At 45.4% G+C, this 14,965-nt stretch overlaps 1 protein-coding gene across 2 annotated transcripts in view; it reads right to left on the minus strand.

The window, feature by feature from the left end:
* The window catches only part of zftraf1 (zinc finger TRAF-type containing 1), a 141,458-nt gene that overhangs the window by 17,036 nt on the left and 109,457 nt on the right, over positions 1-14,965 (minus strand). For both annotated transcript variants that reach the window (XM_070881899.1, XM_070881898.1), the window contains exon 3: positions 572-783. In XM_070881899.1, the coding sequence (XP_070738000.1) occupies positions 572-783 (212 nt within the window). The remainder of the gene's footprint in view (positions 1-571; positions 784-14,965) is intronic.

A 14,965-nucleotide genomic window follows, 5' to 3' on the forward strand; every position in this document is an offset into this window, starting at 1 on the left:
TTTTAAAATCAGGTACCACAGGGAATCACAGTCAGTAATCCTACAGTCCCCATACAAAGCGCGGTTAAACGGGAGAGCGGGCCAGACATGGCGACACGGCCCTGTGCTGCTGACTTGCTCTCCCGCCGTGCGTGTTTCTGCGCTGGGAACACAGGATAAACAGGTATTTCCCCCCCTCCCCTCCTTTTAGATCTGGCAGGAGCTAACATCACCCCCCCGCCCCGCTTTCAGCGGTCATTCGTCACACGTGAGCCCAGGCAGTAATATTACTGGCTGGTTATTCAACGGCAGGGGCATTATCAGCTGTGCCCGACTCTGTGCACTTTCCAGTAAGGGGGAGAGTTACTGGTCAGCAACTAGGAGCGGGAGTCCTGGCCGATTTGCCCCTGCTGAACCAAGAGATGCTGGGGCCGATTGCAGCCGCCCTGCTGAGAATCTGCTAGCCATCAGCACGGAGCAGGGATCGAACCAGGGCCGGTCCTGGTCTCTACAGCTCAGCGAATCACTTTCGGGGAAGGTCTTTTAGCGTTATGAGCTCGGTGTATACGATGAAAGCACAAGCCGCCCTTACCTGTGTACCCTATTTTCTCGAAGCTAAGTAGGTTGAAAATGCTATTGTAGAGCTGCATCTCTTTCTTGTGGTTTTGGTCCATTTCGTCCAGGATTTCCATCAGCTCGTTGCCGGTCTTGGTGGGGTGGCCACACTCCCCCTCGTGAGCAGTCAGCTCGTGGAACGGCCCCTGCCACGGGCATCCGATCCGCTTGTATTTACACTGCGACACCCTGGCACGGAGGAGGGGAAAACAACACAGGAGACTATTAGATGGTATCCAAGTGCTTACACTTTCTCAAACAATGAGATAGACTGACTTGCATGTATACAGCGTCTCACAACCTCAGGATGTCCCAAAGCGCTTTACAGCCAATGAATTACTTTTTGAAGTGTAGTCACTGTTGTAATGTAGGAAACGCGGCAGCCAAATTTGCATTCAGCAAGTTCCTACAAATAGCAATGAGATCATAGACTAAATAATCTGTTTTAGTGATGTTGGTGGAGGGATATTGGCCAGATCACCGGGGAGAACTCCCCTGCTCTTCTTCGAAATAGTGCCAGACACGGCCTTGGTTGAACGTCTCATCCGAAAGACAGCACTTCTGACAGTGCAGCGCTCCCTCAGTACTGCCCCTCCGACAGTGCAGCACTCCCTCAGTACTGACCCTCTGACAGTGCAGCACTCCCTCAGTACTGACCCTCTGACAGTGCAGCACTCCCTCAGTACTGACCCTCTGACAGTGCAGCACTCCCTCAGTACTGACCCTCTGACAGTGCAGCACTCTCAGTACTGACCCTCTGACAGTGCAGCGCTCCCTCAGTACTGCCCCTCCAACAGTGCAGCACTCCCTCAGTACTGACCATCCGACAATGCAGCACTCTAATCAGTACTGACCCTCTGACAGTGCGGCAGTCCCTCAGTACTGACCCTCCGACAGTGCAGCACTCTCAGTACTGACCCTCTGACAGTGCAGCACTCCCTCAGTACTGCCCCTCTGACAGTGCAGCACTCTCAGTACTGACCCTCTGACAGTGCAGCACTCCCTCAGTACTGACCATCCGACAATGCAGCACTCTCAGTACTGACCCTCTGACAGTGCAGCACTCCCTCAGTACTGACCCTCCGACAGTGCAGCACTCCCTCAGTACTAACCCTCCCGACAGTGCAGCGCTCCCTCAGTACTGTCCCTCCGACAGTGCAGCGCTCTCTCAGTACTGACCCTCCGACAGTGCAGCACTCCCTCAGTACTAACCCTCCTGACAGTGCAGCGCTCCCTCAGTACTGACCTTTGACAATGCGGCACTTCTTCAATGTCAGCCTAGATTATGTGCTCAAGTCTCTACAGCAGGCCTTGAACACATGGCCTTCTGATTCAGAGACGGGAGTGCTACAAATAAAGAAGTGGCCCTAGAAATAGTGGATGCATTGATGATCATTTTCCAACAGTCTATCAACTCTGGATCAGTTCCAATGGACTGGAGGGTAGCTAATGTAACCACCACTTTTAAAAAAAGGAGGGAGAGAAAACGAGGAATTATAGACTAGTTAGCCTGACAACAGTAGTGGGGAAAATGTTGGAATCAATCATTAAGGATGAAATAGCAGTGCATTTGGAAAGCAGTGACAGGATCGGTCCAAGTCAGCATGGATTTATGAAAGGCAAATCATGCTTGACGAATCTTCTGGAATTTTTTGAGGATGTAACTAGCAGAGTGGACAAGGGAGAACCAGTGGATGTGGTGTATTTAGACTTTCAAAAGACTTTTGACAAGGTCCCGCACAAGAGATTGTTGTGCAAAATCAAAGCGCATGGTATTGGGGGTAATGTACTGACACGGATAGAGAACTGATTGGCAGACAGGAAGCAGAGAGTCAGGATAAACAGGTCCTTTTCAGAATGACAGGCAGTGACTAGTGGAGTGCCACAGGGCTCAGTGCTGGGACCCCAGCTATTTACAATATACAGTAACGATTTGGATGAAGGAATTGAGTGTAATATCTCCAAGTTTGCAGATGACACTAAACTGGGTGGCGGTGTGAGCTGTGAGGGGAACGCTAAGAGGCTGCAGGGTGACTTGGACAGGTTAGGTGAGTGGGCAAATGCATGGCAGATGCGGTATAATGTGGATAAATGTGATGTTATCCATTTTGGGGGCAAAAACACGAAGGCAGAATATTATCTGAATGGCGATTGGGAAAAGGGGAGGTGCAACGAGTCTTGGGTGTTATGGTTCATCAGTCATTGAAGGTTGGCATACAGGTACGGCAGGTGGTTAAGAAAGCAAATGGCATGTTGGCCTTCATAGCGAGGGGGTTTGAGTTTAGGAGCAGGGAGGTCTTACTGTAGTTGTACAGGGCCTTAGTGAGGCCTCACCTGGAATATTGTGTTCAGTTTTGGTCTCCTAATCTGAGGAAGGACGTTCTTGCTATTGAGGGAGTGCAGCGAAGGTTCACCAGACTAATTCCAGGGATGGCTGGACTGTCATATGAGGAGAGACTGGATCAACTGGGCCTTTATTCACTGGAGTTTAGAAGGATGAGAGGGGATCTCATAGAAACGTACAAGATTCTGACGGGACTGGACAGGTTAGATGCGGGAAGAATGTTCTCAATGTTGGGGAAGTCCAGAACCAGGGGCATAGTCTTAGGATAAGGGGTAGGCCATTTAGGACTGAGATGAGGAGAAACTTCTTCACTCAGAGAGTTGTTAACCTGTGGAATTCCCTGCCGCAGAGAGTTGTTGAGGCCAGTTTATTGGATATATTCAAGAGGGAGTTAGATATGGCCCTTACGGCTAAAGGGATCAAGGGTTATGGAGAGAAAGCAGGAAAGGGGTACTGAGGGAATGATCAGCCATGATCTTATTAAATGGTGGCGCAGGCTTGAAGGGCCGAATGGCCTACTCTTGCACCTATTTTCTATGTTTCTAAAATCAAAATGGACCCCGTCATCTCCTGTATATTTGAGATTTCAGAATAGATCGAGTCCCTTCGACTTATCGTGTCCATGTTAATCCCAGCACTGGAGCTAAACACTCGAATGACAGCACCCACTTGGCTCTCCCCCACTGTTCGTGCACTGTCCAGACGATAAATAACTCAAAGTGGCCCTAGTGCATGGCAGCTCCTCACCAGACCGGCAACCAGCCCCATGCCACGAGAATGCTGCAACCAGTGTAAAGGAGGCAGAGTGGCGATTGTTTCTGCTACCCTTGTACTTGTATAAAAAACACAGCACTGGCCTCTTCCAAAGAGGGCATCGATTTCTCAACTGGAAATTTCTAATGCTCGTGAACGTGCTCAGTTCTGGTCTCTACATTACAAAAATTGATTTAGAGCCACTTGAGAAGATTTACATGGCTGATACCAGAAATGACAAAAAAGAATGAACAGGCTGGGGCTTTTTTCTCTAGAAAAGGTTGAAGGGTGACCTTATAGAGGTCTTTAAATCATGAAAGGGTTTGATAAGGTAGATGTAGAGAAAATGTTTCCACTTGTGAGGGAGTCTAAAACAAGAGACCATAAATACAAGGTAGTCACTAATAAATACAAGAAGGAATTCAGTAGAAACGTCTTTACCCAGAGAGTGGTGAGAACCAACACTGTGAATCTTTATCAAAGAAAAGATATGTGTTCTTAAAGCTGGAGTTCTAACCCAGCCACAAGTGGGAATAAGATGTTTTAAAAAAAAAACTTTCCTTCAGCAAGAATTATTATTCATTCCAGAAATAATAGATATCTCAGAAACGTGTGGTATCTTCCATTCGGGTCAGGCCTTAGTGCATGATCAATCCTGGTCCTGTTCAGGTGACTAATGCCAGCACTTAGTGAGCAATGGATCGTACTTTCTCAGCTCGGTCAGTGTTCTAAGGCCGGACAGGTCGCGACAGCAGAGGCAAGTGGAGGAGCAAGCCTCCCAAGTGTTGCTCGCCATTAGCAGCGTGGCTCCGATCCACGCGGTAAGGACGTGGCTTCTTTACCCGAGTCACCTCACGATGAGTTACCGATCTTGGTTCACGGAGGAGTGAAGGCCAGGGTCTCGCGTGGCTTGGTTACAGAGTGGAATTGGCTGAGCCCTGCTGAGAGGTCGCCCGATATTTCCAACTGGGGCAGGGGCAGGGTGTGTGACTGCATGGACCCTTCGAGAGGATTCACTAGAATGGTACCAGGGATGAGGGACTTCAGTGATGTGGAGAGACCGGAGAAGCTGGGCTTGTTCTCTTCAGAGCAGAGAAGGTTAAGCGGAGATTTGATAGAGGTGGTCAAAATCATGAATTATACTTGGCTGTTAAAGTTTTATTAAAAATGGAAGCAGCTAACTCAATTTTTCCACCTCTTTCTCACTCAACTGGGATTTTCCTGTAAAAACAAACACGATGCTTTGCAATTTTCATGTGGTATAATCACAGAATGGTTACAGCACAGAAGGAAGCCATTTGGCCTGTGACGGCTCTCTGCAAGAGCATTTCAGCTGGTCCCACTCCCCTGCCCTTTCCCCAGCAATTCTTTCCTTCAGGTATTTAGCCAATTCCCTTTAGAAAGCCACCAATGAGCCGGCCTCCACCACCCTTTCAGGCAGTGCATTCCAGATTATAACCACTTGCTGCGTATAAAAGTTATTCCTCATGTCGCCTTTGGTTCTTCTGCCAATCACCTTAAATCTGTGTCCTCTGCTTCTCGACTCTTCCACCAATGGGAACAGTTTCTCTATCTACTCTGTCCAGAACCCTTATGATTTTGCCCACCTCTATCAAATCTCCTCTCAACCTTCTCTGCTCTAAGGAGAACAACCCCAGCCTCTCCATGTAGCTGAAGTCCCTCCTCCCTGGAACCATTCTCGTAAATCTTTTCTGCCCCCTCTCTGAGGCCTTCACATCCTTCCTAAAGTGTGGTGCCCAGAATTGGACACAATACTCCAGTTGTGGCCTAACCAGTGATTTATAAAGGTGCATCATAACTTCCTTGCTTTTGTACTCTATGCCTCTATTTATGAAGCCCAGGATCTTGTCTTTTTTAACCGCTTTCTCAACCTGCCCTGCCACCTTCAACGATTTGTGCACATATAAACCCCTGGGTCTCTCTATTCAGGATTGTACCCTAGAATTGTAATATGGATAAACAGAACGTAACTATAATAAATCTGGGACAAAGGTTAGTGTGTAGGCGCTGGGGCCACTTTGCCAGACTGATGCATAAATTACTAAAAATGCTGGGTGTGTAAGTGTGCATTTTGCAGTCTATTTTAAGCCCTCTGAGTATAGACTAACAGAGCTATTTCTACTGTGTACTGGCAGTTAGTGCCTAAATTATACTCTGCACTTTACAGTATGTGATTTGGAGCTTCCTGTTGGAATTTGCTTTTTCTTCTCAGGCTGTGGATAATGCTGGCAAGACCAGCATTTATTGCCCATCCCTAGTTGCACTGAGGTGGTGATGGTGGGCCATCGCCCTGAAACACTGCAGTCCATGTGGCGATGGTGTTCCTGAGCCATTAGAATGCACAGCACAAAAGGAGGACGTTCAGCCTTTGAAAGAGCTGTCCAATTAGTCCCACACCCCTGCTTTTCCCCCATAGTCCTGCAAAAGTTTCCTTTTCAACTATTTATCCAATTCTCTTTTGAAAATTATTATTGAATTTGTTTTCTTTCAGGCAGTGCATTCCAGATCCTAACAACTCGTTGTGTGAAAAAAATTCTCATCTCCCTCTCTGGCTCTTTTGCTAATTATCTTAAATCTGTGTCCTCTGGTTACCGACCCTCCTGCCCATGAAAACAGTTTCTCCTTATTTACTCTAGCAAAACCTTTCATGATTTTGAACACCTCCATTAAATCTCCCCTTAACCTTCTCTGCTCTAAGGAAAACAACCCCAGTTTCTCCACGTAACCATTGTAGTAAATCACCTCTGCACCCTCTCTAAAGCATTAAGTGAGGATTCTAGGATACTGACCCAGTGAAGAGGAACAGGGAGATATGCCCAAGTTGGATGGTGTTCAAGGGATCTCGGAGATGATGGTGTTCTCTTGACCCTGCTGCTGTTGCCGCAGTGTATCAGGTAGATAGGATGTACGACAGCCACACCGCGGCAGTTGTGAAGAGGATACTGAGTTCAGTGGGAAGGGCACCAATCAAGCCAACCGTGCTATTGCTGCTGAGCTGCTCCAGCGGTCGCTCTGTCTGCACCCATCCGGACAAGCAGTGAGAATTCCCTCACTCCTGATTCAGCGACACCACGTGGGTTGAAAGCCTGGGTAGCTTCTTGCCTCAAGACACAAATCAAGGGACATGTCAAACAAAGGTGAGGCTTTTACCCACACTAAGCAATGATACAACGGGAGAGAAATTGTACTTGCAGCTTCTTTTGTATAGCTGGAAATGCACCAATGGAAGAGGCCTCAGTGAGGCTCTCTGCGGAGAGTAGCAGAGGCATGGCAGGGAGGGCACCTGATTCTCTATCCTCCAGAGCAGCCATAATTTAATTGAAGGGCGGAACAGGCTGGATGGGCTGAATCCTGATGCTAGCCTTCTCTCTAGAAGGGGGTAATTAGTTATTGGGCTCCCTTGCTACCTTGCCCAAGTGGCCATTCTTCATGTGAGAATCGCAACAATGAGAGTGTCACCAGCCTATTCAGGAAAGCAGGGCATCACAGCTAGGCCCGATTCTGTCCTCACTTAATGACTACACACATAATCAACAGAGGTCACTGGATAGAGATGATGAGCTGGAACCCTGGTTGATTTTCCACTTCCTCAGCTGAGGGCACGGAGGTTCCAACGCTGGATCAGCCGAGATCTGCTAACAGTTACACATCCGGGATCGAGCCTTAACCAAGTCTGCCACTGGGAGCCCAGTAAGGAAAGGGGAGCTTAAAACAGAGAAAGAAGCATATTCCAAAAATAATTGAAATACCACAATTGTACGAAGTGTGAGATTTAACAGTTTTTAAGCAAGTACAGAGCGAGAGTAAAAAGGGGGGGGGGGAAGGGAGGAATGTCTGTAATAGGGCGAGAGTGATTAAGTGACAAAAGGGGCTGGTGATGGAACAATAATGGATTTTAAAATTTCATCCACGAGAAGTGGGCGTCACTCGCAAAGCCAGCATTTATTGCCCATCCCTAACTGCCTTGAGAAGCCACCTTCTTGACAATTGAGTGGCTCGCTGGGCCCTTTCAGAGAGGGCAGTTAAGAGTCAACCAAATTGCTGTGGATCTGGAGTCACATATAGACCAGACAGGGTAAGGACAGCAGGTTTCTTTCCCTGAAGGACATTTGTGAACAGTCCAGGAACATAACCACTGTGTCACCATTCTCGTCTTGAGCAGGTGTAAATGGTTACAGCAGAATCATTACTAGGTTTGAGAACACTGAACTATAGAGAGGGTTCCCTGGGTCGGGAATATGTTTATAGAAAGAAAAACATATATTTATATAGTATCTTTCATGACCTCAGGACGTTCGAAAGCGCTTTACAACCAATGAAGTACTTTTGAAGTGTAGTCACTATTGTAATGTAGGAAATACGACAGCCAATTTGCACACAGCAAGCTCCCACAAACAGCAATGTGATAATCTGTGACCAGATACTCTGTTTCAGTGATGTTGGTTGGGGGATAATTATTGGCCAGGATACCAGGGAGAACTCTCCTGCTCTTCTTCGAGCAGAGTGCTGGCTGTGATAGCCTTAGGGGAGAAAGGAGCTGTGCTCCTGGAAGGGGATGGGGTTTCCCAGAGGGGCATTCACGTACCAGGAGGGACGATGTCCCAGGGTATGGTAGCAGTGGGATGGAGTCCCAGTTTGGGAGCAGAGAGGATAGGCTGGTTCTAGAAGCACTGAGAGTCCCTGCATCCGGGGAAGGAGATCCAAGATCTGGGACTACTGTGGAATGGAATCCCAGGGACCAGCAGCATTGAAGGAGCGACAAGGTTCTGGCCCCCATTGAGAGATGCAGGGTCCAGAAGAATGTCACGTTGCAATCCTCGGTTGCTAGCTTGATTCCCACCCCGAAGGCTGTTTGAAATGTGAAATGCAGTTTAATATTATAGCTAAAGTAACTGTAATTGATTAGAATGTTTGCAATCAGATAACACAGGTATTAAATTCCCAAACATAAAAATGGGAGGTTATTCTGCTCTGCTGGACTGGAAATTTAAAAAATATATATATTTCTTGAGAGAAAAAAAGCACTCGGAAGTAAGTTTTCTAGGATAATAACTACGGAGAAAATGAACCTTTCCCAATTACAAGATAAAGCTGTGCATTTGACAATGCTTTAGATATTAAAGATTTCCGTGTTTAAAGATTCTCCAGGACGATTTTCAAATCATTTTCAGACACAAACACAGAAAGAGACCGAGATGAAGCTTGTATGGAGTGCAAGGGCCATGGAGGCGAGGTGCACAGATCTGGCTACATTATATATTTTTTTTAATTATTCATTCTCAAGATGTGGGATCACTGGCAAGTTGCCTGGAAAAGGTGATGATACAACCGAGTGGCTTCCCAGGCCACATCAGAGGGCAATTAATAGTCAAGCACATTTGTGAGTCTGGAGTCATATGTAGGGTCAGACCGGGTAAGGACAACAGGTTTTCTTCCCTAAAGTCTTCGGTGAACCAGTTGGATCTTTAACGACAATCCGAAAGGGTTAATTAATAATCTCATAGTAAAGGATCCTCTGGGGAAGAGTGATCATAATAATAGTAAAATTTCACACTGAATTGGAGTGAAATACTTCAATCGGAAACAAGCTAATTACATAGGTATGAGGGGTGAGATAGCTAAGGTAGATTGGGAAATTAAAAGGTATGAAGGTAGATAAGCAGTAGTAACATTTAAAGAAATATTACAAAATTCTCAACAAATCTACATTCCATTGAGAAATAAAAACTTCACAGGAAGTGGTCCATCCATGGCTATCTAAAGAAGTTAAGGCTAGAATTAAACTAAAAGAGGCTTATATTGTTACAAAGAATGTTGCCTGAGGATTGGGAGAGCTTTAGAAACCAAAAAAGGATGACCAAAACATTGATAAGGGAGAAAGAATGAGTGTAAACTAGCAAGAAATATAAAAAACTAATTTTACATACTTGTAGAAGCTCTGACAAAGGAAGAGAGTAGAAAAAGTCAGTTCTGACAAAGGGCCATCGACCCGAAACGTTAACTCTGCTTTCTCTCCACAGGTGCTGCCTGACTGCTGAGATTTCCAGCATTTTCTGTTTTTATTTCAGATTCCGGCATCCGCAGTATTTTACCTTTGTATTAGCAAAAGTAAGCGTTGGTCCCTCAGAGGCTGAGACAGGTGAAATTATAATGGAGAATAAGGAAATGGCAGAGACTTTAAACAAATATTTTATATCTGTCTTCACAGTAGAAGACACAAAAAACATACCAAAAGTAGTGGCGAGCCAAGGGGTTAAGAGTGAGGAACTTAAAGTAATTATCAGTAGAAAAAAAGTACTTAAGAAACTAATGGAACTAAAAGCCAACGAATTCCCTGGACCACTTGGCTTACATCCTAGGGTTCCAAAAGAGGTGGCTGCAGACATGGTGGACGCATTGGTTGTGATCTTCCAAAATGCCCGAGATTCTAGAACGGTCCCAGTGGATTGGAAGGTAGCAAATGGAACCCCATTATTCAAGGAAGGAGGGAGAGAGAAAACATCTAACTACAGGCCAGTTAGTCTGACATCAGTTGTTAGGAAAATGCTGGAATCCATTATTAAGGAAGTGGTAACAAGGCACTTAGAAAATCATATGATTAGGCAGTCAACATGGTTGTATGAAAGGGAAATCATGTTTTACAAATGTATTGAGTTTTTGGCAGGTTAGATAAAGGGGAACCAGTGGATGTAGTATATTTGGATTTCCAAAAGACATTCGATAAAGTGCCACATAAAAGGTTGCTACACAAGATAAGGGCTCATGGTGTTGGGGGTAATATATTAGCATGGAAAGAGGGGCTGAGCTATTTACAATCTGCATTAATAACTTAGGTGAAGGAACCGAGTGCCTTGTATCCATGTTAGCTGGCGATACAAAGCTAGGTGGGAAAGTAAGCTGTGAGGAGGACACAAGAGGTTAAAAGAACGGGCAATGTGACAGATTGGGCATAATATGAGGAAATGTGGGCTACTTCACTTTGGTAGGAAGAATAGAAAAACAGAATATTTTTAAATGGAAACTATTAATTGTTGGTGTTCAGAGAGATGTAGGTGTCATCGTACAGGAAACACAAAGTTAGCATGTAGGTACAGCAAGCAATTAGGAAGGCAAATTGCATGTAGGCCTTTATTACAAGGTGGGTAAAGTATAAGAATAAGGAGGCCTTACTACAATTGTACAGAGCTTTGGTGACACCAGACCTGGAATACTGTGCACGGTTTTAGTCTCCTTATCTGAGAAAGGACATACATGCCTTAGAGGTGGTGCAACGAAGGTTCACTAGTTGATCCTTGGGATGAGAGGGTTGTCCTATGAGGAGAGATGGAGTGGAGTCCTATACGCTCTGGAGTTTAGAAGAATGAGGTGTGATCTCATTGAAACATACAAGATTCTGAGGGGGATTGACAGGGTACATACCGAGAGGTATGGAGAGTCTAGAACTAGGGTTCATAGTCTCAGGATAAGGGGACGGCCATTTAAGAGAGAGATGAAGAATTTCTTCACTCAGAGGGTTGTGAATCTTTGGAATTCTCTACCCCAGAGGGCTGTGGATGCTGAGTCTCTGAATATATTCAAGGCTGAGATGGAGTCTAGGGGAATCTAGGGATATAGGGATCGGGCAGGAAAGTGGAGTTGAGGTTGAAGATCAGCCATGAATGTATTGAATGGCGGAGCAGGCTCGAGGGGTCGAATGGCCTACTCCTATTTCTGAAGTTCATGGTACAAGCTTTTTATTTTCAAATTATATAAATTGAATTAAAATTCTCAAACTGCTATGTGGAACACACATCCTCTGGTTTATTAGCCTATGCCTCGGAATTGCTCGTCCAGTAACGTAACCATTGCACTGTACAGGAAGTGCACACTATACACAAGCCTTTTAATAAAATAACTTGCATTTATATAGTGCCTTTCACTGTCTCATGATGTGTCAAAGTGCTTTACAACTGATGAAGTACTTTAAAAGTGTAGTAGTCATTGTTGTAACGTAGGAAATGCAGCAGCCAATTTGCTTCTATAGCAAGCTCCCACGAAAACTAATGGATAATATGTTTTATTGATGGTGGTTGAGGGATAAATATAGGCCAGGACACCCATGGCCTTCTTTGAAATAGTGTCATGGGATCTTATACGTCCATGTGAAAGGGCAGACGAAGCCTAGGTTTAATGTCTCATCCGAAAGGCGGCATCTTCAACAGTGCAGTACTAAGCTGGAAGTGTCAGCCCAGATTATATACTCAAGTCTCTGATTCAGAGGAGAAAGTACAACCACTGAGCCATGGCATATTATACATTAAATGCTAATATAATACACATTTATTACAGACCTGGAACTTCAGTTTGAACATATGTGAGATCATATTCCTAAATTTAGGACATCTTCAGTTCACAGAGGCAGTCAGTTTTCCCGGAATAGCTAGTGGACTACCCAGAGACAATATCCAGATGTCACATTACTTCCAACTAAATCCAGAACAACAGAAACTCACCAAGTACCAGCACTGCAGACAAGTGCTCTCACTCGTTCACACCCGTACACTGGCAGCAGTATCAGTAGCAGGTGGGAGAGAGCAGTCACTGCGACATTCTGAGGGCACATGCAACACACCATTTGCTTCAGAGATTACAGCAACACAACCAACACAATTTCAGAGCTGTTTCTTCCTCAGTCAAACCCACTCTTTAGTTTGATGAGCCGCAGCAAGTCCAAAGTCACTCTTTGCTGAGCTTGGGAAAGTTCCACCTTAGAGTCATGATTAGAAAAGTTAAGGTTAAAAATAAAAGCAGACTTCTGTGGAGAGAATGCACATTACCATTTTATATGGAAAGAATTGTATTTACATCGAGCCTTTCACAACTCCCAGGGAGTCCCAAATCGCTTTGCAGCCAATTTGTGCACAGCAAGGTCCCTCAAACAGCAATGAGATCAGTAACCAGATAATCTGTTTTATTGATGTTGGTTGAGGAATAAACATGGGTCAGGACACCGGGAGAAACTCCCCTGCTCTTCTTTGAATAGTACCATGGGATCTTTTCCATCCAACCTCAGTGGAACGCCTCATCCAAAATACGTCATTATGGTGCTCCATTATAGCAAGGATTAGCGAAATAACGCATTTTGTGATCGAGATTTTGTTTCTAACGCTACCCGTTAATGCCAGAGAGGGGCGGCTAACAGGTGGTTAAGGTCATATTGCCGGTGGGGAACGGGTTCCTCGGTTCACGGCAAATTTATTTGGGCGGTGCCAAGAGGTAACGCTGCGTGCTCTGCCGCCACCCACGTGGTGACGTCATCGAGCGTGCAACACCCCCGTGGGGCCCTGCCTGCGAAATTAGGTGGCTACAGTGACCTTACCGGCAGGTGTTTACACAACTGGGAAAGCTGTCGGAACATCAGGGATTCTGGGGTGCTGGCGTCCGGAGAGCAAGTTGTTATCTTTAACTTTTTTCAGCATTTATGTATTAATGGCACCAGTGGGAAAGTGTGGATCAGATAAATTTTCGCAAACTTGTTTCTCTCCATTTTTTCCCAACTCGCATGCCGGCAGCCTACCGTCGGGAAATTCAGTCGGCCTCCTGAGATGCCGCTCCATTGGCGCCCGAGGATGAGTGCAATGCCACTTTTAGCGCTGCTCTCTCATCTTTGGGTGGCAAAACTGAAACTCGCAGTTTGAACGGTGATTGCCGGCTGATGTTAAGATCTCCACTCCGCCCACGTCACTGCCTCAAAAATGGTGATACCGAATTTCGACCCCTTTATTTTTTTAAACCGCTTCTTTCGTAAGCAAGCTGTAAAACAATATCCCTTTTATATAATCTAGCTATATCTATAATGTAGTAAAAATCATGCACTTCCGGCCTGTGCCACTTTACTTCTTGTTATCAGACATGCATCGCTCTTTTTGTGTTCACTCTCATGTTTATAAGGGGTGTTGGCTATGTAAACCTGTCACTCTGTGCAACCTGGAGCCAGATTGTGTAATCAATCTCATTCTCGGGTCTCACAATATCCCCAAAATGCTCTCTGCCCACCCACCCACACACACGAACAGTAAAACATTTCTAATGTCCAAATAAAAAGTTACATATATCGTAATAACATGCATTTATCCACTGAATTGTCTTTTAATTCCTTCAGTGAAGTTCTTACTTGAAGGCCTCAGCTTCTCAGAGTTGGAGTTGATATTTTTGCCCAGAGCTGTGATACGATGAGCTGAATTTCGATTGTGAAGCTCGAGCACATAGTGACATTTCCCAGGGTGGGCCAGTACTGTAATGTCAGCTGAATGAAGGAACGTGCTAATACTCATGAGACAGACAAAGAGCGAGAGAGAGAAAAAATAGAAAGCCCCTACAAGAGTGAGAGGCAGGCAGCGAGACAGAGTCTTTCCTCATCCTTATTCGATTTTTTTTTTTTTAATTGAATTTTGAAAGTCGACAAGGAATAATTTTGAATGGGCCAGTCTGTTTTGCTGTACTGGATATGTAAAGCACAACTGCAAACTGATCCATTACTGGAATCTGGGCAGACGACAGAACCTTGTATATCGACGTCTCACTCATGGGGTATAACATGTGACTGGAACCATGATCTTGAAGCCATATGCCAATGGAAGGAGCGTTAGACCCCCGCCCCCCAAAGTGCAAAGCGAATACCATCACAAAGTATCTTACGACCCCACCTACGATCACATTGGGAGACATAAAGGTGATGGGACTGACCTTTATCACCCAAATGAGCTGGGGTATGCATCTGAGCCAGGTTGCCAAAGTGCTAGACAACACCTACCACACTTGCACTAACCAAAAACGTACACTTCAGAGAGATTTGGGTGTTCTCGTACAGGAAACACAAAGCTAAAAAAAAACAGGTACAGCAAGCAATTAGGAAGGTAAATGGCATAGTGACCTTTACTGCAAGGGGTTAGAGTACAAGAGTAAGGAAGTCTTCCTACAATTTACAGGGCTTTGGTGAGACAACACCTGGCATAGTGTGCCGTTTTGGTCTCCTTATCTAAAGCACCTTACTTGCCTTAGAGGCGGTGCAACAAAGGTTCCAGAGATTGATCCTGGGATGAGGGTTGTCCTATGAGAAGAGATTGAGTAGATTGGGCCTGTATTCTTGGGAGTTTAGAAGAATAAGAGGTGATCTCATTGAAACATGCAAGATTCTGAGGGGGATTGACAGGGTCGATGCTGGGAGGTGGTTTCCCCTGGCTGGAGAGTCTAGAACTAGGGGGCATAGTCTCA

The sequence above is a fragment of the Pristiophorus japonicus genome, chromosome 5 (genome assembly GCF_044704955.1).
Source record: "Pristiophorus japonicus isolate sPriJap1 chromosome 5, sPriJap1.hap1, whole genome shotgun sequence".
Taxonomy (NCBI): domain Eukaryota; kingdom Metazoa; phylum Chordata; class Chondrichthyes; family Pristiophoridae; genus Pristiophorus; species Pristiophorus japonicus.